General features: G+C 42.1%; 1 protein-coding gene across 1 annotated transcript in view; it reads right to left on the minus strand.

The window, feature by feature from the left end:
* LOC137906711 (ankyrin-2-like) overlaps positions 1-19,612 on the minus strand; it is a 37,976-nt gene extending 18,364 nt beyond the window's left edge. Inside the window, 32 exon segments of the mRNA XM_068750998.1 lie at positions 63-188; positions 364-592; positions 773-869; positions 1,784-1,991; positions 2,079-2,290; positions 2,464-2,618; positions 3,449-3,673; positions 5,656-5,759; positions 5,898-5,976; positions 6,126-6,252; positions 6,861-6,933; positions 7,052-7,150; positions 7,252-7,350; positions 7,478-7,576; positions 7,909-8,007; positions 8,271-8,468; positions 8,740-8,838; positions 8,962-9,060; positions 9,348-9,545; positions 9,751-9,849; positions 10,041-10,139; positions 10,847-10,945; positions 11,118-11,315; positions 11,479-11,577; positions 11,747-11,845; positions 12,200-12,298; positions 13,518-13,703; positions 13,790-13,888; positions 14,008-14,106; positions 15,449-15,547; positions 17,823-17,924; positions 19,487-19,612. Coding sequence (XP_068607099.1) covers positions 63-188; positions 364-592; positions 773-869; positions 1,784-1,991; positions 2,079-2,290; positions 2,464-2,618; positions 3,449-3,673; positions 5,656-5,759; positions 5,898-5,976; positions 6,126-6,252; positions 6,861-6,933; positions 7,052-7,150; positions 7,252-7,350; positions 7,478-7,576; positions 7,909-8,007; positions 8,271-8,468; positions 8,740-8,838; positions 8,962-9,060; positions 9,348-9,545; positions 9,751-9,849; positions 10,041-10,139; positions 10,847-10,945; positions 11,118-11,315; positions 11,479-11,577; positions 11,747-11,845; positions 12,200-12,298; positions 13,518-13,703; positions 13,790-13,888; positions 14,008-14,106; positions 15,449-15,547; positions 17,823-17,924; positions 19,487-19,612 — 4,128 coding nt within the window.
* Positions 19,613-20,029: the final 417 nt, after the last annotated feature.

A 20,029-nucleotide genomic window follows, 5' to 3' on the forward strand; every position in this document is an offset into this window, starting at 1 on the left:
AATACTGAGTTTATTAGAGATAAAGCATGAGCAGAATTTCAGACACAATAATGCAGTCATACTTTGATGAAGAGGGCCAGTCTGTTTTCCTTGAAGGCAAAGAAGCTGAACACATGGTGTTGACCACTCTTGGTAAGAGGAACCAGGTTTCCAAAGCAGTCAGCAAATAGAGGTTTCCCCTCCAAAACCTGTATGTGGATATCAAAGGAGATTTTTCGCGCAATTTCTCAACAAATTTCCTATTCTTCTCTATTTATTCCAAATCTGCCCCCCCCCCCCCCCCCCAGCCATTTGATAAGCCATTTGTAGGCTTATCACAGTCTCAAACTTAACCCTCTGCTTATGTATTGCCGATAGTCACACCTCAACATCTCGGCTACGGGCAACTTCTGTGAAGTTCTCTTGCTGTTCTAGGGTCTTGTCCATCTTGTCATCTGTCATGCAGAAACAGCGAAGGCGAGCCTCAATGGGGTCCAGTGTCTTTGCAAAAATGACAAACTTTGCCATATATGGAACACAGATGATCTCTCTGTACAGCTGAGAGGCAAAACTAACAGACTCTTGAATCTGTCTGCAGTCTATCAGCCAGAACCTAGAACATGAACGAAACCTTTTGTCAGTCAGCTGATAAATATCACCAAGTAGTTAAACTGTCCACAAGGGATTGATGGTTTCATTTTGATTTATTAAAGTAAAATAATATACTGTTATAGTTCAATCAACTTTAAATCTGCAACAAAAAAGAACAATTGAAAGTGAAGGAAGAATTTACCTTGCTGATACATTTGTGGTGAAAGAAACACATTGGTTAACAAAAGTCAGAGGTGTAGAGCCAGTAATGTCCTCCCATTGGGCAGGAGTTGTTCCACCTGAAACACAGACACACACGACCCGGTACTCTTCCTGTTACAGTTGTCCCAACACACACACAAAAGCACATATGCAGGCCTTTGATGATACAGTAAAACCTCGACATACGAGTGCTTTGACATGCGAGTGTTCCGAGACACGAGCAAACCCGCTAGTAATATTTTGCTTTTGAGACACAAACATAAATGTGAGATCCGAGCAACTTCCAGCTGCTGCTACTAAATGGGCGAGCGCCGCGAGCGCTCTGAGCGTGCTTCACTCGTTCAGTTCAGGTATTCATCACCTTCCGTGTTCATCTCCTGCGTGTCTATTCCTTATTATAAGTGATGAGTCCAAAGAAAGGGAGCGGTATGAATGGCAGTGACAAGAAAAGAGTTATGATGATGACGATGGAGATGAAGCATGCAATTATCGATCGACATGGCCGTGGTGTCCGTGTAAGTGATTTAGCACGGCAATTCAAGCAGAGTACATCGATATGTACAATACTCAAACAGAAGGATACTATCTTCCAAAGGCAGAACTATTATGTCTAAGTTTATATAACTAAACGTGTAAAGGTACAATTACGGTATAAAGTGTCTACGTACCATCTAAACCCCCCCCCCCTCCTCCTTGCACGGCACACCGCCGTTAGCCAACTATCGTCTGTCCTGAAGGTAAAACTCATAATAAAACTACATTTTATATTACAGTAATACTGTGTGTGTGTGTTTATCTATCTAGCAATTATAAATGTTTCTTCCATTGTAATTACCGTTGATTTGGGTGTGTTTAGATGGACGGAACGGATGAAATGGTTTTCAGTTATTTTATATGGGAAAAATTAATTTGAGATACAAGCGATTTGAGTTATGAGCTCGGTCGAGGAAGGAATTATACTCGGATGTCAAGGTATTACTGCAATTGTTACCTGTAATACTGCAAAGCAAACGCAGTGTGGGGTTCTCTCCACTGAACTCTGTGGTTTGCCCATCGCTGTTGGAGCTCTTGGGAATAGGGATCGTCATTGTGATCGGCTTGTGGAACTTCCTCCTCCTCGGCTCCAATGTGACAATTGAGCTAAATGTTGCTTTGTTACCAAGAATCTTTCTCACCACCTCCACATCAATGGGTTGAGCCTAGGAAACAATACAAAACAATTTGATGTGCTTTATTTCAAGTACCTTAACTGTCAACATGGCTTTGGTTCAGATCAATGTATGTACCTGCAGCCCAACTCTGATCTTCTTGGTGAGGGCTCCTTCGGGGAAGACAGCCTGGACCTGAGGCACAAGAGTGCTGCTGAGGACTCCACCTTCTGGTCCAATCAATTGACTGTCTTGCTTTATCCGTGAAACCACTGCAAAATACTGTGGGAAGTCTCGGGTGATGATGCGGCATATTCTTTTCTTTTCAAGCTCCTCGGGGGAATCAAGTTCTGTAAAGAACAAACATATTCAGTATAAATATCCCGTGAGCAAATGGTTGTGTGACATTTTGAAAATGAAGTTTTTCCCATAATGTGGCTTTAAGTGTCTGTGATGATTCTGTCATGTGAAATATCAGCCTCTATCAGCAGCTCTTGTTAGAATCACAGTCAAGGTCCCTTACTTTCATCCATGCCATTGAGTATCTGGTTTAGCTCTTCTTCGGTAAAGTCACAATGGTGTTCCCTCCAGCTCTCCCCTGTCTCGCTCCGTAAGATCACTAGCTCTCTCTCTGTGCCTCGCAAAGCTGCGAAATGGGGGATCTCCACAATTACAGGCCTAAAAGGGGCAGCAAGGTAAATATGAATGTGTCAATGCATGTCCATTGTAACAGTTTTTCACAGGTGGCTTTATCAGCGAGGCAGCCATATGATTTCTGGGAAGATTTATGCAAAAATCTTTTCACGACCTTGTAAAAAGAAAAGACAAACTCTAATTTCAGTTTGAAAACATCTTATATGTAATGAAACAAAAGTGATTTAACAATAATTTCAAAATAATTAAACTTTATTACAGGCTCTAGACTCAATAGCAAAAATATACAACACAAAAACACACAAAAACCTGTAAAATAGTTTTAAGATAAAGAAGAACAACCATTCACATCAGGAAAATAATTCAATTTGAAACAAGTCTAGAGACTGGTACAATAGACTGAGGAAAACACAGGGATAAGTCAAAAACAAGGCAAAAGGTCAGGGGGTTCAACATTTTATAGTTCCAAAAAAATGGAAAAAAAAATCAAAGGAAGCCACAAAAAAGACAAAAAAAAGAATACAATGTTGCAGTGGAAAAATGTGGGTGAATATGTGACCACTTCCAGGAACGAACAATGGTAGGGTATCCCCCAACCACGGTCCTACCCTAGGAACTTGGTTCCTGGAGGACCAAGCTGCAGAATGCGACTGACCAGGCTTTCACCCTCATTTAGAGGGGGCGGAGCTGTGGGAAGGTGGAGTTTACTGATCCGTAGGCAGCACAGAGGAGAAGTGAAGAGGAAAATATGAACAAACCAGACAGGAGTGTATACAAATTTGCACAAGCAAAAACACCCACCCAAACTCAGACACATATACGGTATACAAAGGCACACTCAAATACACACTTACCCCAGGAACTGAGTGCCAGTGGGTCCTACTTCTATGATGCGACCAGCCAGTCCCTCACCCTCCACCATCGGAGGCATAGAAGCCAGACGGTGTCTTTTAACCAGCCTGCAAGTCACCCGCGTGGGTGCAGAACACTTCCTTGGAGGTACAATGATTCGCAGGCCATTGTGACGACAACCACGCATGGCTCCTCCCCTGGCATCTACCATGAAGCTCACCAGGAAGCTGGAGAAAAGGGTCCAGCAAGGTTAGTTTTTGTTTGTTTGTATGTGCAATATATTTTGCCACAAATTTTAAAATTATTGATCCCGATCGTTCATGCACACAAAGAAACAGTCAGTAAGAAGGAGTTATTTTTTGACAACACCATTCACTATACTGATTAAATCAAATATTTCCATTCAGCATGTACTCTTTGTTTTCAAGCATCAAATTTCATTCCACTTAATTATTCATGTGCAGGCGCCAGGCAAATAATGAGCAAAGCATTAAACAGTCAAAGTGATCTTACTTAATATTGAATAATAAATGCTTCTATTTGTAATTTTTAAGAGAGACTTTGTATTTGTTTTCAACTGAACGTATGGGCTCGGAGGTTTTGTGTCACAGACAGAAAAGCTGAAAGTAGCGATAAACCACCAGATTTTCATGGGATCTCGTAATTCCATCATCGACTATTAATATCAACTGCAATTATCCAATAGCAAGAATTATGGAAGAAACCTGCATTCAATCCTTTTAGCATTCAGATCTAGAAAAGGGGAATATTTGTACGGTTTTCCTCACAGTCAATCACAACAAGCATTTTTTGAATCCACGGCATTGCTCGGAAATCAGAGCCTCATCTAATACACTGATAGATTGTAATCGAACACAGTGTATTTCATGGCGTTGATTAATCTGATACTTTCAAAAAGTACTTGTAGTTGTGTGCTCTCTCTCCTTCTGTTTTGTCCCTCGTTCTGTCTCAGTTTGCAGCTCCTTCTGTCCGTGGCGCTGCAGAACCTTGACCTCTGACTGTGCAACAATTACCATTAGCATTGATAGTACCCTCTCTATCCTTGTATCACTCTCTTTTTATCTCTCTCTCTCTTTCTCAACACAACCGGTCAAGACAGATGACCGCCTTCTATGAGTCTTAGGTTCTATTCAAGGTTTCTGCCTGTTTAAGGGAAGTTTTTCCTTGCTTGTGGGACAAGTGTTCTGTCTTTCCCTGTTCCACATGAAAAGTGCCTTGAGGAGACTTTCTGCTATGATTTGAATTGCATTGATAAGATAGATAAAATGTATTGTAAAAATGTTGTATTTCATGTAACTGAATGCTTTGATTGTATCAAAGTAAGTTTTATTTTCGGTCATACTTGTATTGGTGCTCGTATTGTTATTTCTGATACCCAAGCATAGAGTTGATGACACTAAGAAAAATAAGGAATAATACCAGACATATTCTTTAGGAGCTGCCAAAATATGATCCAGCTGTCATTCATGTCGCAATGTTTTATATCAAAAATAATCAAATCTATGCTTAGAAATAATGAATTTATATTAGACAGAAAACAAAAAATGTATTTATGTGTTAAGGTTCAAATTTACTGTCGTCTAAAATAATTGGTTGAAATGTCTCTAGTTAACAAAAACCACAGACTGCAAATGCACAGTCATGCATTACAAAATCATGCAGAATAGTGCGATGGGCACGAGATGGCACTTTAATATTGGATGAGATGAAAACCTAGCAATCAACTGGACGTAAGTCCAGGTGGTTCTTTTTTCTCTTCTTGATCTAAGAGCACTGAGCAGAGACGGAAGAGAACGTAGCAGAAAATAAAGAGTATCACCTGCTGTTGTCATGGTCTAGGCACGAGGAGGAATGGCTAGAAGCAAAATGCAACACACACACACACACACACGCACACACGCACACACAGCGATAGGAGAGCATACAAAGAGGCAACAAGAGAATTAACAAAAATGAAAAAGTCACAAAACCCTGAGCACAAACAGAAAACAAGAAAACACAGCAGCAAAGATAAAAGAATTAAGCAGAGTAGAAACAACAGCAGTGATTAATAACATAATGAAAAACTCAAGTAGATCCAGAGCTGACTCACACACACCTGAATGCAAATGAAGGTATTTCACATGAGGACCGCGTGTGCGTGCGTGTGTGTGTGCGTGTGCGCGCACGTGTGTGTGTGTGTGTGTACCCAGAGTGTAGTAGACTGGAGGATAGCATCACATTATCAAGGTGCTCAGCACCCCAGCTCAAACGGAACGAGTCTTTCTCATGCTCTCGAGAGAGCGACGACACCTGAAAACCAGCAAACATATGGAGGTCACTTTTGTCACGTTAAAGTTAGGATATGTTCAAATATTCCAAACGTAAACATATTAAATAAACTAAATATGATCTTACCCACCCGTATGCTCCCCGACATTGTGTACTCACCTGGTGGCCGGTAAGCATTTCTTCAATGACGACTCCCTCTCTCTGATGGAAGCTTTGGTGAATGGGAGTGAGCTGCGTCCTGTGGGAAGAGCAAAGTTGCCGTTTTTGAAAGCGTCCTTGTGTGCATCTTTTTGGTTGCACGATTAGCATCGTGACACTTGTGACGTCATTTCTGAATATGTGTATAATTAGAATTTTAAGTGCGCGTTTGTGCGCGTTGTGGGTAACCTGTCTAGGTTGTGGCTCATGTAGCTGAAGCCATCGAGGTAGTGCCCTGGTAGGGAATCATCTCCGAGCTCTTTGAGGTCCTCTGCTCTCAGATACTCTCCTCCATCACCTGTCATCGTGTCTTCACCTGGAAGCCAAATACATATGAAATGAAATATTTTTTGGTTTTTGTTTTGTTTAAAGTCGGAGAAAGATATTTTATATCACTGCTTCTCAGTTTGTCCTCAATTCACTGAATTGTGTTGAAACTCCAGCTGGGTCTGAATTTTCCTATTAGACAGTTTATCCTAGATTATTTTGGCATTTTTGCTTATCAGAACAAAGACAAGAACATAAGCATGTACGAGCCCAGAGGTTTGCATTCAGAAATCCCAATTTTGTGCGTAACAAGTAAAACGAGACACGTGAGAAATGGCAACACTGGCAAACAGACGCTGGCTTTGAGGACATCTGTACATTATTTACTCATCCGTCTCCCTCTGTTTGTCTCTCTTTATGTCTCAGTCTGCAGGTCCTTCTGTCCGTGGTGCTGCAGATCCTGGACCTGTGGCTGTCAACCCCTGATGTCCCTATTGCTCTTTAGTCAGTATCTTGTTCAGCAGCCTGTATGTTACGTTATGTTTTTGTCTGCTACTGCTCTCTGTCTCTCTATCATTCTCTCTTCCTCTATTTGTTTTTGACTCTCCTCCTACCTGTCCTTGTCTCTGTCTCTCCCGCTCTGTCATTGTCTCTCACCTTCTTCATCAGATACATCAAGGACCTCGGTCATCGTCTCAGGGACGTTGAGCTTGTGTTTCTCTGTAATCGTCTGGTGTGAGACCCCCCCCCCCCCATTTACAGTCATTGAAAAAGAAAAGCACAATAAAGAAAGATTGATCAGATTTGCTGAGAAATTTGGGGCAAAACTTGATGCCACGGAATCTTACCGTTGTTGCAGTGATGATCTCCTTAGTGACGACTTTCAGTGTGTCCACGACAGAGATGTAACCCAGGCGTCTGGCGATAGACAGAGCAGTGTTTCCATTCTAGCAGGAAGTTAAACACGTCAGACAAAAGTGAGAAAACGATCGCTTTTGCACAAAGCGTTGCTTGAGGTGAGGGTAAATGCGTGCATGTTTTTTCACACCACAGTAGTAGCATTGGGCTTGGCGCCATGATGCAGCAACACATTGATAATGTGTGTGTTCCCTTGTTGTGCAGCCTGATGAAGAGGTGTGTATCCACTCTGAAGGATGATAAAGAGGGAAGGAGTTTTTAATCACCGTAAGATTAAAACAATTTGCGACTATGTTATGTTTTGGGCTTCTTCTCATACTTTAATTCGATCAGAGATGCACTTTTCAATGCGGTACCTTGGTTTTGGCGTTGACGCTGGCACCTTGCTGTAACAGAAAGTTCACCATCTTGGCATTTCCATAGTGACACGCCACTATCAGAGGAGTGTAACCAAGCTGAGGAGCAAAGAGACAGAAGGAGGTGACGCAGTTTTCACTGTCTGTCCTTGATGCTGATATCCACTGGAGGCATGATTTCACATTGACATTTTCCAAAAGCACAGAATTAGTAGAAATATTTTATTTAAGCTTTCCTGAAAAGGAGGATTCTTCACACTTAAAACGTATTTATCAACCACAACTCCAGAAGTAAATGCACACAACATAAGCAAGACAATACAGCCAAAGTATTGTCTTTAATTATTCCGCACCATAAAAAAAAAAAAAAATCTGCCTTGAATGGAGTCTCAATAAAATCACATGATTCGTTTTTCATTGTGTGATTGCACCTTCGTTTGCTGATCCAAGTTGGCGTCGTGCTTGGCAAGCACTTCTGCTACATTAACCTTGTCCTCTTGGGCCGTGAGATGCAGAGGACTCAGTCCACTCTGTAACACATTGAGCAGAGAAATGTCTCAGCATCTTTGTGGAAAGTTATTTTGATTCAGCACTGCACTTAAAAGCAGCTCATGTTTTTTTTTTTTTTTTTTGCTCCACTCCATAAAATATGAAATCTGTGTGGTCTTTATCTTGCAGATTCCTCAAAATATGAGAATGAATGGTGCCACCGCCACGTGCATGCTGAAGAAGAAATGTGGTGTCTCACTGTTTCTCTGATGTACATTTAAGTAAGAGAATGAGTGTGTGTGACCTTGGTGGTCGCATTGACGTGAGATCCTTTGTCCAGCAGCAGGCTGGCCATCTCTGTGTGTCCCTCCTGGGCTGCCAAGTGAAGAGGGCTAACTCCCTGTTTGGTGAAGATGTTGGTCTCTGCTCCGTACTGCAGCAGCGCTCTGGCAATGTTTGACTGGTTCTTCTTTGCTGCAATGTGGAGAGGGGTGTAGCCATTCTGGAAATGGAGGAATGTGATTACATGTTTTCCAGCAAAGCTGAGTAAGACTATGACAGATGTTGGAATCCACTCTTAAAAATCAAATGACCTCTTAATCCTTTAAAGCCAAGCGTATCATCATATGTAGCATATACACTTAGCCTTTCAGGAGTTTGAGGCGCCTACATCATAAATTAATTTTTTTTCCACCCCAGAAAAATCTAATGTATACACACTAATCAGACACATGCAACTGCATTTTGCATGTGAAAAAAATTATTTGACAAACCTTTGCAGCATATTGGGGCGAGGCCCCTTTATCTAGCAGCAGCAGAGCTACGTCTTGGTTGTCATAGTGAGCTGCCACATGCAGAGGAGTTAGCCCATTCTGGAAAGGAGGCATTGATTACAAATGATTGATATTTATTTTACAAAACAGATCACAAGTGAAATATCCTCATGTAAACGTGACTATACCATGTACAGTATAATCCTGATTTGTTTCGTTCACCTTGCCAGCATCGTCGGGGAGAGCTTTGCGTTGAAGGAGAAGTTGCGCTACATCAAGGCTTCCATACTTAGCTGCTACATGTAACGGAGTGAAGCCTTTCTGAAAGGGTGAAAAGGGGAAATCTTATTTCAAACTTGCACATCCAAACTGTTCGACGAGGTTTTTATGAAAGATTCAAGATGCAAGATTCTTTATTGTAATTATGCGAACATAATAAAATCGTGTGAAGGCCCACGGCTTAAGGCACTCATAGGAACATAAACGAAAACCAAAATCTCTCTTAAAGCAACGATATACATACACAGATGAAACTAAAGAGGAATCCTAAATGTGTTTGGTAGATTAGATATTTTCTCCTGTGTATGCTGGGTTCTACGTTTGCTCACCTTTGTGGCCAGTGAGTGTGAGGCCCCAGCCTCCAGCAGCACAGCAGCAGTTTCCACCTGCCTCTCTCTGGCTGAAATGTGGAGGGGCGTGTAACCATTGGTGGTGGCAGCATCTGGATGAGCCATGTGCTGCAGCAGCAGCTGTACAATATCAGTTTTTCCCAAACGGGATGCAATGTGGAGGGGAGTTTGGTCCTCCTGGTGTTTAAGAGACGAATCGGGTTTATAATATGGGAGATAAATAAAAGTGGCGTAAAGACAACGAGAGACAACAGAGAAAAACAGCCACACAGAGATCAGACCTGGCAGAGGCAACATCACTCCTCCAAAATAGATGATGAGGAAATCTTTAGGTTTAAGATAAAGAAGGAAGCAGTGATTGGCTCTGATGAGACTGACTCACCCTTGCCATGGCGTCCACCAGTGATCCATTCCTCAACAAACAGCGAACCACTTCCATCTGACCTGCTCGTGCTGCCATGTGGAGAGCAGTTTCACCACGCTGGCATGCAAAGGCAGGACAATTATGAGCAATATGATGCTGAAACCCGGACACGACATTTCTAGATGGTTGAACTAGTAAAAATAGTAAAATAAAATAAAAATACGCTGGCTGAAAAAAGGCTCTTGACTTTGTGCTGCATGTACTTCTGAACAAACAGAGAGCAAAATAAATGATCTGTCACTGCTCACAATGTTACGAACGTCTGGAGATGCTCCATTTTGCAGCAGAAGTAAAACAATGTTGAGGTGCCCCATGAAGGCAGCTACATGGATGGGTGTCAGACCCGACTGGAAAAAGAGAGACAGAGGACAACTAGTATACATCTGTGTATCCACTCCTGATGCTGCTGTTTTGTGATGTGTATGTTTTTTGTATTTAGTCATTACTGTTACATGCCGCACGACTTCACAGAGAAAAATTCCTAGTCTGTGAACCCTCACTGACAATGGCAATAAACACCTTCTGATTCTGATAGAAGACTTTGAACAATACGGGATAGACGTGTTGGGAGGGGGCAGGAAGGTATTAGTAAAGATTATTTCTCAATTATACATAATTATTAACTCAGAACAAAATGAATACGCAATAGATTTGAAAAATAAATGTGAATTTGAACTCAACACAAAAACTAATTGGAGACTCAGATTGGACCTCCTCATTGGGGGGGTGACAAAAATCATTGTAGGCAGTTATAATAAAAGTACTCTGTTGACGAAATTAATACGATTTTAAATTGGAATGTAACATTTGTTATTTTCCAGATTATACTGGCAAAATATCTGAAAAGGGAAACGCTAAAATATGCATCTGTTTAAGGTTTTGGTGCTAGTCGCTCACAAAATGATCACAGCCGATTGGCTCAAACAACAATGTATGTGCAACTATGTCAAGGAATGTTTTGTGTTAAAAAAGTAAAAAAAGTAGCAGAGACACGAGCATGCTTTATACAGAAAGGTTGACTGTATTTGAAGATGCTACTCTGAGATTTTCCCACCTCAGTGATGGCCTGAATGGAGGCTCCATATTTGACCAGCAATTCCATCACCTTGACCCTGTTCTTTTTACAAGCAATATGCAGAGGCGTAAACCCATTCTGGTAGAAAAAGTGCAAGAGAGATAAACAGATTAAAATACATCTGGAAAATAGAATGTAGTTTTAATTCATATAGTATATCCTTTATAAATTGCTAACTTATAAATAGATTGTCTTGGTGAATAAACCCTAAAAAAAGCACAATATATTAGTCCGTGTTATTCCTACTCACCAGTGCTCGAACATTGGGATTGGCCTTCTTGTCCAGCAGAAGCTTTGTGACTCTGTAGTGGCCGCAGTGAGCTGCAACATGCAGCGCTGTGAGGTAGTCGAGTGTGACATCATCAACAGGCGCCTTGTGCTGCAGCAGAAATTTGACACACTCTACATGGTCTCCCTGGGCTGACATGTGCAGAGGGGACAGTCCATTCTGTGTGAGAAGAAAAGCGACAAGGATGGATGGATGAAGGCAAAAACACATTTTTGTTGATGGACAACAGCTGTCTCCTGGAGCGAAGAAAAATACACACTTGGGACATTCATAAACCAGCAGCAAAAAATAATTCTGGGTGTGCTGAGCAACAATACACTACCTTGGTTCTGGCTAAAATGGGAGCTCCTCTCTCCAGCAAAATTTCCACTGCTGGGTCGTGTCCACTCCTGGCCGCACAGTGCAGTGGAGTCAGTCCATCCTGAAATATATAGCATATACAAATACACAATTTGTAGACACTAGTTTAGTTTGTCTCATGCAAATGCAGATGTTTGACCAGTGGTTCGCATGATCTCAAAAGTGTCCACTCGGGGTTAGCAGCTGAATTGTAATTCATTAAAGCTGATGCCCATAAATTAGAGTCTCACCCTGGTTTTAGCATCGATCTGTGCCCCTCGGTCTAACAGCAGGGCCACCATGTTGGTGTTGCCTCTCTTCGAGGCCACGTGGAGAGGCGTTATCCCATTCTGATGAGTGAGGCAAGGACAATGAGGACAGTCAACACGACTCTAAACACTTATTCATTTAAAAACCCAGCAAAAAAAACCTAATAATTCTGATTGGGAGTTGACAGGAAAGTCCTAGAATGTATTTTGATATTAAATTGTGTGATGTAAATCCTCTGATGGGTTAAAGCTATTTATAGAATGTTCATGTGGTAGCAGGAAAGCCAGTTAACAATGGTTTAGTATAGTTTAAAAGGAAATGTTATATATTGCGGTCATTCATCAACGCATTGTTGTCAGCCTGGAAACACACATGTCAAGTTTAAAAAGCAGGACCATACAAGAAATGCTCAAGAAGTGGAACTCGGGCGCTACCCTGGCGGTGAAGTCCACAGCAGCCCCTCTGTTCAGCAACAGGGTGGAGACGTTCACGTTGCCGTAGTGAGCAGCGATGTGAAGAGGCGTGAAGCCACTCTGTTTGAGACAAAAAGAGCCATGGTGGTGTATGCGTGTGTGTGTGTATGTGTTTGTGTGTGTGCATGTTTGGGGAGAAGGGGGAGAAGATTGCATGAAACAGGTGACAAACAAGGGGAGTAGTTGCAGAACAAAATGATGAGATGAGAAAGAAAGAAAGCTGAAAAAAACATGCCAGTTTCTCAAAAAAAATCAGCGTACACCCAAAATAGCACGTGCATATATAATGCATGCAAAACCCTGAATTCTGCCATGCCAGACAAAAAATATATATCTGAAAATAAACAAACAACAGCACACTAAGTGTACCTCCTAGAAAGGACAAATGGACATTTACATATCGGGCATATAGACAGATATAAATATCTACTACTAAAGTTGAAGGCTGGTTCGCTCCTTACCTTCCCATTCTGATAGACATGGTGCAATTTAATTAAGAAAAAGCATTAACTGAATGATCAGCAACGTGTTCAAGAGAGAAACAAAAAAAACACAATGCCATCAACGGGGTGCTTATGCTGCAGGTTATGCAGAAAAGAGAGCAATTATAAATTAAAAAATGTATAACTTTCCTGTAACAATGTCTATTTTTCATTCAAAATCTTAATTTAAAAACAAAGAAATATAAATGAAATAGCCTATAATCAAAATATTTTTTTTTGTTTTTTTATACAACACAATGTTTTTATCTGCGCGCCATGCAGGATTGTGTAGCTCGACACCATCAGCTGCATGCATCCGTATTAATACACAGTTCTGGCATGCAGGACTTCTCGGGTCATCAATACATAAGGCAACGACCAGGACCAAAGAGCTCGAAGGGATGGTCAGCAGTGACAGAAAGGAATTAAATGAAGATGTGAGAAGTCTGTGTACCTCCGTGGTTCTATTGACCATCATCTGGTCAGGACGCATGGAGAAAGAACGGGAGGATCGGGGGGTAGGGAATGTTAGAGAAAGGGCCCGTTTATAACATTCACATACAACACAGGGCAAGTTTACAAGATCACATAAACAGAAAACGCATTCCCAAGGAGGCTCTGTACTGTACATATACATAGAATGCCATTTAATCTGCATAAACTTGTCAGTGTGATCTCTTCAGTCACATGCACTTTCTGTTCCTATTCATCCTCTATCTCTTGAACCCCTCCCATCATGTCGTTCCCCATCTGCCTTCTCCTTTCTCCATCAATCTCTTCCGGCCAGAATGACTCACCTTCGACTGGACATCAGCATTGTGATCGTTTTGGAGCAAAAGTGCAGCAGACTTTGTGTCATCTTTGCGGGCTGCAATGTGCAGGGCTGGGAGGCGGACCTTCCCCTTGGTGTCGTGCTCCAACAGCAGGGAGACCACCGAGTTGTGACCCTGCTGGAGAGCAATGGCCAGTGGCGTGAAGCCATCCTGGAGAAGAAGGATGGGAAGGGAATCGGCTGTGAAGACAGGGACTATTGTTGGGATCCTGTAAAATACCAAAGACACAATCTTACTTCTGTCGCAATGCTTTGGTTCCCGTCGTTTTCTAGCATGTATCGCACCACCTCCAAGTGGTTTTCCTGGGCAGCCATGTAGAGCGGAGTGAAGCCATTCTGTAGAGGCAAATGGATATAGTCTATGTACATGCACACACACGTGATGTCAGACCACATTCTCGGTGTTGCTATTTCACACCTCTCAATGCATTATCTAATAAATGTCAACCTCTCACTTGTGACTGAGAGTTCACGTCTCCTCCCCTCTTCACCAGAAGTCTGATGACTTCCTTTTGTCCGGCCAGTGAGGCGATATGAAGGGCGGTGTTCCCTTTCTGCAGAAGAAAACAAGGTTATGGCCAATGGCCAAGTGGATATTTTATGTTCAGGCGTGAATGCCTTAAAAGCCAGGAAGATTCGCAGGAATGAATGGTACAGTACGATATCACAGAAACCTACGGTGGTGGTAAAAGTACTGTGAATAATACCGATCGCAATCGTCTCGTCTTCAGCCACTTAACCAAAATACAGGTCACGAGTAGCGCTGGAGCGTGTCCCAGCTGGGGTGCACCCTGGACAAGTCGCCAGTTCATCAAAGGGCCATTCACAGCTAAGGACATTTTTGGAGTGACCAATTCACCTAAGCTGCATGTTTTGTTGGAGTTGGGAGGAACCCGGAGAACCCGGAAAGAACCCGTACAGACACGGGAAGAACATACAAACTCTGCACAGAAAGGAATAGAACCTTCTTTCTATGAGGCAACAGTGATGCCACCGCTGCTACCTTATGTTATTTATTTATTACTCAGCATGTATTTAGGCCATTTTGGATTTACGGGATCAAATTGTGTGTGCTTTGTATTTTACCAATGTAGATGTTTCGTACACAGTTGGCTAAATTAATGTTCAACAGTAGAGCGTATTCTATAGAATCTCATGTTAACAACACTGCTGATATAAGATGAGAAAAATGTCACGTTTAATGTGGAGGGTGCAGCTTTTTCCAGATAATTGAAGGGGTTATTTAAATATTACCTTTAGAAGTTTGCATTTAATTTACATTGTGGGACAACTTTCTCAACATGCAAATGAACACTTCAATCTCAGGTTTATTAGAAACAAATTAATTCAAAACAGACAAATTTGGAAAGACAGTTTTCACTACAGTGCAGCCTGTATGACCCTGCATGCATGAACGTTTTCAGACAGATTTAGAAGTGTAAAAAATAAAATATTGGTCTCTGAGATATAATACAGAAGAAATATGGCATAGCACAAAATAAAAATACACATACAAGTACCGTATCTAAAATTTCCATGAGTAAATTGACGTTGTCCTTTTTTGGGGGGTAATTTGCAAGGACTGCAATGTGACAAATTCCTTGCCTGCTGTTTATTGTTGCTCAAAACTATTTCAATCTCAATGTTAATCAGCAGAAGTTATTTTTAGTTACCTTCAGAGAGCTCTTAAAAACAACTTTCCACTGAAATCTTTTTGTGTGGGGTAAAATAAATAAATTAAAAACTGACACAAACACAAACTTGTCACCTCTCCCTGTCCCTATCTTATAATAAAGGCAAAAAACTAAAAAAATTACAACTGATTTCACTACAAATGCAATTGATGTCTTTCTCCACGTGCATTCTAACATAGGGCTACTTGACATCAGCACATACCTTCGTGGAGGAGTCAACCGGGGCGCCTCTCTCCAAAAGCTCCTCCACCAAATCTGTGTGTCCCTCTTTCGCAGCCAGATGCAGTGCATTAAGACCATTCTGGAGAGAAGACAAAAAAACGATCGTATGCATCGGGTCAGACCATTGATGGAGGGCGCTAAATACAGAGCCAGCATCAGAACTATGCAGAGATTGGCCGCAATAACATCGACATTTAAATGATAAATAACAAATTAACGAAAACATGTCATATGACAACTTTCATGCTTCTTCTTCTTCTTCAAACTTCTCATATTTCAGTACTGATCTCAAAGAAAAATCTGTTCATCATAGAGGCTTTTTTCTTCTTCTCCCAGCATTTCATTCAAGCATTCAAATTTAACACTGTTAGAAAAGATGGATGACTTGTTAAAAACCCAACTGGAACACATGCCCATTTTAATAAAACATTTTAAATTTCCTCCAACGAGATGAAAACTGAAGTGGAGGGATGACTCTTCAGAGAAGGAGGGATTTGTTTTGTTGAAAGAGAATAGACATACAGAAAACATTTTATTATAGTATTGCCAATCATTCAAAGGTTTACATCATTGTAAACAAAAGTTTGCAGTGGAATGATTTCTGGTTTCATGAAATGTTGGTCTAAAAAAAAACCCAAGCAATGCTTATTTGTAGAAGCATTTGGGGGTTCAACGTTCAGAAGATCCAACATGAGGAATGAAATCCAAATATTTCCTTTATTAACGTTCTCCTCCTGTCCATCAACCAGAGCTACAGGATGGACGTAACACAAAAAGGAAGGGAGTAGAGACGAAATGCTTTACAGGCCATCACAACCAACCTGATGCACAACAGGTTGGTTCTTCATCCATTCTACGGTGTGGCGCTGAAACTAAGGCAGGATTTTAAATGTGACCTCGTATTTATTCTTCAGGATTCATGCAGCTTTTCTCATACCAGGCATCAAACTCTTGTCTGTGTGTTCCATCTATCTTTGCATTTTTCTATCTTCTGCCTGTGGCTTTCCAAAACAAACTGGCGTGGCAAGCTGGCTTTGGATGAGCTGGGACGCCACGTCCTCTGCCTCTTTTCTCTACCCCTCCCTTGTTTTGGATCCACGCTTCAGGGCCAGTCTGCCTTCTTCCCCCCCGAAATCAGATGGGGTTCCAGGGAGGAATTGCACATCTCGGCTCTGAAGGCTCTCCTGGCACTGATGTATGACTGGAGCTGTCGTGTTGCTCGCACGTCTATCATTGCCCCTTACTTCCTCATGCACACTCACTCACACACACGCACACACACACACACAGAGAGAGAGAGAGGTCTTGTCTCTCTCTCTCTCTCTCTGAGATGCCCAACAGCCAAAAGCGTTTCATGTTTCTGCACAGTCATAGAGGGTATGTAGGACACAAATACACACAGGGACACAAATATACACACGCAAGCACGCGCAATGAGAACACTCAAATTTCGGAGATGCCGAAAATGTCGTCCTTGCAAGACACAAAATAGAAGAAGCCATTCCTCAGAGGCCAACGTATGTCTGGTCAATGGCTGCGTCAGACAGACAGACAGACAGACAGACAGATAGATAGAACTGATCCACATAACCTTTCCCTCTGAGCTGCTTCATTTAGCTAATGGCGGTTCAAGCCAGCACAGCGATCCTTGGCAGTTTGTGGCGCTTGCTGGCACGACAGCCTCTCCCTGAGATCATCCAACACAGATTAACAGTCACACCCATCAGGCTGCTGGACCTCTGCTGTCATCACACATCAAAATAAACAACGTTTGATCTGGTGCCGTTTCATAGACTTGCAGAAGCAGAAGTCTAAAAACTTACAGGAAAAGGAAGGACAGACTAAAGATTCATGAAGAAAGATCTTTCAAGCATACAATAACATGCTCGTGTGGCTAAAATGATCTGCGGACATAGTGGCTTGTTTACATCGTTCAGCTTCACCGAGTCACCTTCACCTTTTGCTGACAAAATCAAAGCGCTGGTCGGTGACAAAAGCTATAAAAGACTAATATCTGACACTGGATAATATTCAATCATTTCACAACCTCTTGACCTGCAATATTCTGGCAATATTTAAACAATATTTTAAAACAGTCTTCACAACTAAAACACAGTTCGCTGATAAGCCCAGTTTCCCATTCACACGGCTGAACTGAATGCCATGGCCGTTTCAGAAATGCTGAATTCAACAAGCAGCAGGGGAACGCGATGAAATTATTGTTGCTGGAAACCAATATGACGACGGTTTGAAGAAACATAACTGCATTATGCAAATAAAATGCAAATACTGCGTGCAAGGTTGGCCAGATTAAAAGATAATGTTGTCATTCCGGATTGAACACCTGTCCTTACCTGGTTACAGGTGCTAATGTCTACTCCATTCTTCAGGAAGTCAAGGACTTTGTCGATGTTTCCTGCTCTTGCAGCACGCAGGAAACTGGTGTTACTGTCGGACTGGAGAAAAGAAAGCAGAGCGCATGTTAGCTGTATAATAATCTTTATTTTGGGTTTAAGCCCTTTTAGAAGGTTTAATTATACAGAACAGCAACAGTAAGGAGCAATTCAGCATATACTGTCGGAATTATTTATGACATAAAAAAATCATCTATCCTCAGTATTACAAATCTCTTGTCATTCATGTTGAAAGTTTATTTCATAGAAAAAGCTAACACACACACACACACACACCTACACACACACACACACACACACACACACACGTGAATGAAAAAGTTTGGTCTTCAACACCTCCAGCGAATCATATGCAACAGAATAGCTGATGCTCGTCTCTTCGACTCTTACCAGCGACTCGTCGGTGGCAGATCCTGGGTCAGTTGCTCCGCAGTAATCAGCATGAACGTTGGAGTCGTTGTCACCACACCTAGTCTGTAAAGCCTCTTCTGAGCCACAGGCTGAATATTAACAGCTCTAACTGAACACCGAGGTCTTCCTTCATTCTGCTTTTTGTTACGCTATTTGCTCCACTAAAGTCCAGTCCGTAGTTCCCCTCACTTTGCACCCGGAGGTCGAAGCCTGTCCAGGCCCGTTTAATGCCTTTCCTGTTTCGCCGCATCAATCCATCATGTGTTATCAATATTCACCACTCTGTCTCGTCCCTGGCCTTTTATCCTTGGCCCAGCATAATGTCAGTCTTGATAAGGTGTTTCACTCTCTGAAGGACAACGACTGCAGCCATAAAGATGATTCCCCTCGCTGTTTCTCCTGCCTTGGCTATTTTTTTTTTACGTCTCCATCTGTTCAGTGGAGACCGCCACCCACCGATTGGTAACAAACCAAGCAGCCTTCAGCAGATTCTGGCAGCGCTGTCCATCCATGCACAGGGTGCTTTTCAGTCACTTCTGTTTTCACTGCCTCATTCATCTCTCCGCCATGCAAACACACACGCACACACACGCACACACATAGAGATTGAATTGATTGAAGCAGCTGTAATCTCTGCATCTGTACAGGATTTGACCCCGCCTGCCGTCATGTAATTGAGGATGCCGGATTATACCCTCTGCAGCACTCTGTCCAAGTCTGTGCTGACCCTGGGGGAACATCAATCTCATTAGCAGCGACATTTATGTGAACACAAGGGCCCTGGTTGTGATGAGGTGTAAATACCCCAACGTTTGTGGAAGCACCATCTGCACTCACCCAAGCTCAGCGTATCTAGTACGGCCTGCCAAACAGGTTTGATCTGAACACATTAAACTGATTTTGTGTCAGCTGCTTTTCGGCAAAAAATAAAAATAAAAATAAAGCGAGTAGAGGTTCGACATTTCTTTCCTTTGAAGTGTAGACACAACAACCACAGAGATACCACGAACCAGAACATTCCATTCTACATTTGTGCTGAAGGAAAATGAAGTCTTCTGCTCGACCATTGCTTTCACACAACATGGCCAATCATCTGAGAGCAGAGCGGCACCCGACCCGTATCCATGCAAACCTTGCAGCAACCCGCTGTCACACACAGACATGAATTTGCAAGAGGATGATTTTGGTTTTACCTGCTGCTTTCGAGCGGCTCTCTCCCGCTGCCGTCTCCTCCTCTCCCTGGCTTTTTGTAGCGCTTTGTACTCTATGCTTTGCTCGAGCTCTCGGGCTTTCTTCAGGTGGGCTGCAGCGTGCGCCATGGCCTTCGCCCCTCTACTCCTTTCTTTCTCAAAAAAATTGTTGTCTTACTATGTCACTTTTAGTTAACGTTCCACATATATCCTAATTAATTCTTGCACTTATCAATACAAAAATCTTCTTTCAAAAGAAATAGAAAATGATCCGCCTCCAAAAAAAAGAAACTCATTTTCTTTCCTCTTTGATTTTGGATTTCTCACCTTCAGTCTCGTTTTTCCCCTCTTAGGAGAAAGACCAGGATGAGAGTCAAGCCACGAGGAGCTACTCCACGCATCCGTGCACGTCAGCTGCAAAGGAGCCATTCACATCCATGTGCACAAACATGACAGAAGGAGATGATGACTGAAAAGACTTAATTAATGATGAGAGTGAGACCTATCCATCGAGTCTCATATCCCAACACAAGCTCACAGACAAGT

The sequence above is a fragment of the Brachionichthys hirsutus genome, chromosome 17 (genome assembly GCF_040956055.1).
Source record: "Brachionichthys hirsutus isolate HB-005 chromosome 17, CSIRO-AGI_Bhir_v1, whole genome shotgun sequence".
Taxonomy (NCBI): domain Eukaryota; kingdom Metazoa; phylum Chordata; class Actinopteri; order Lophiiformes; family Brachionichthyidae; genus Brachionichthys; species Brachionichthys hirsutus.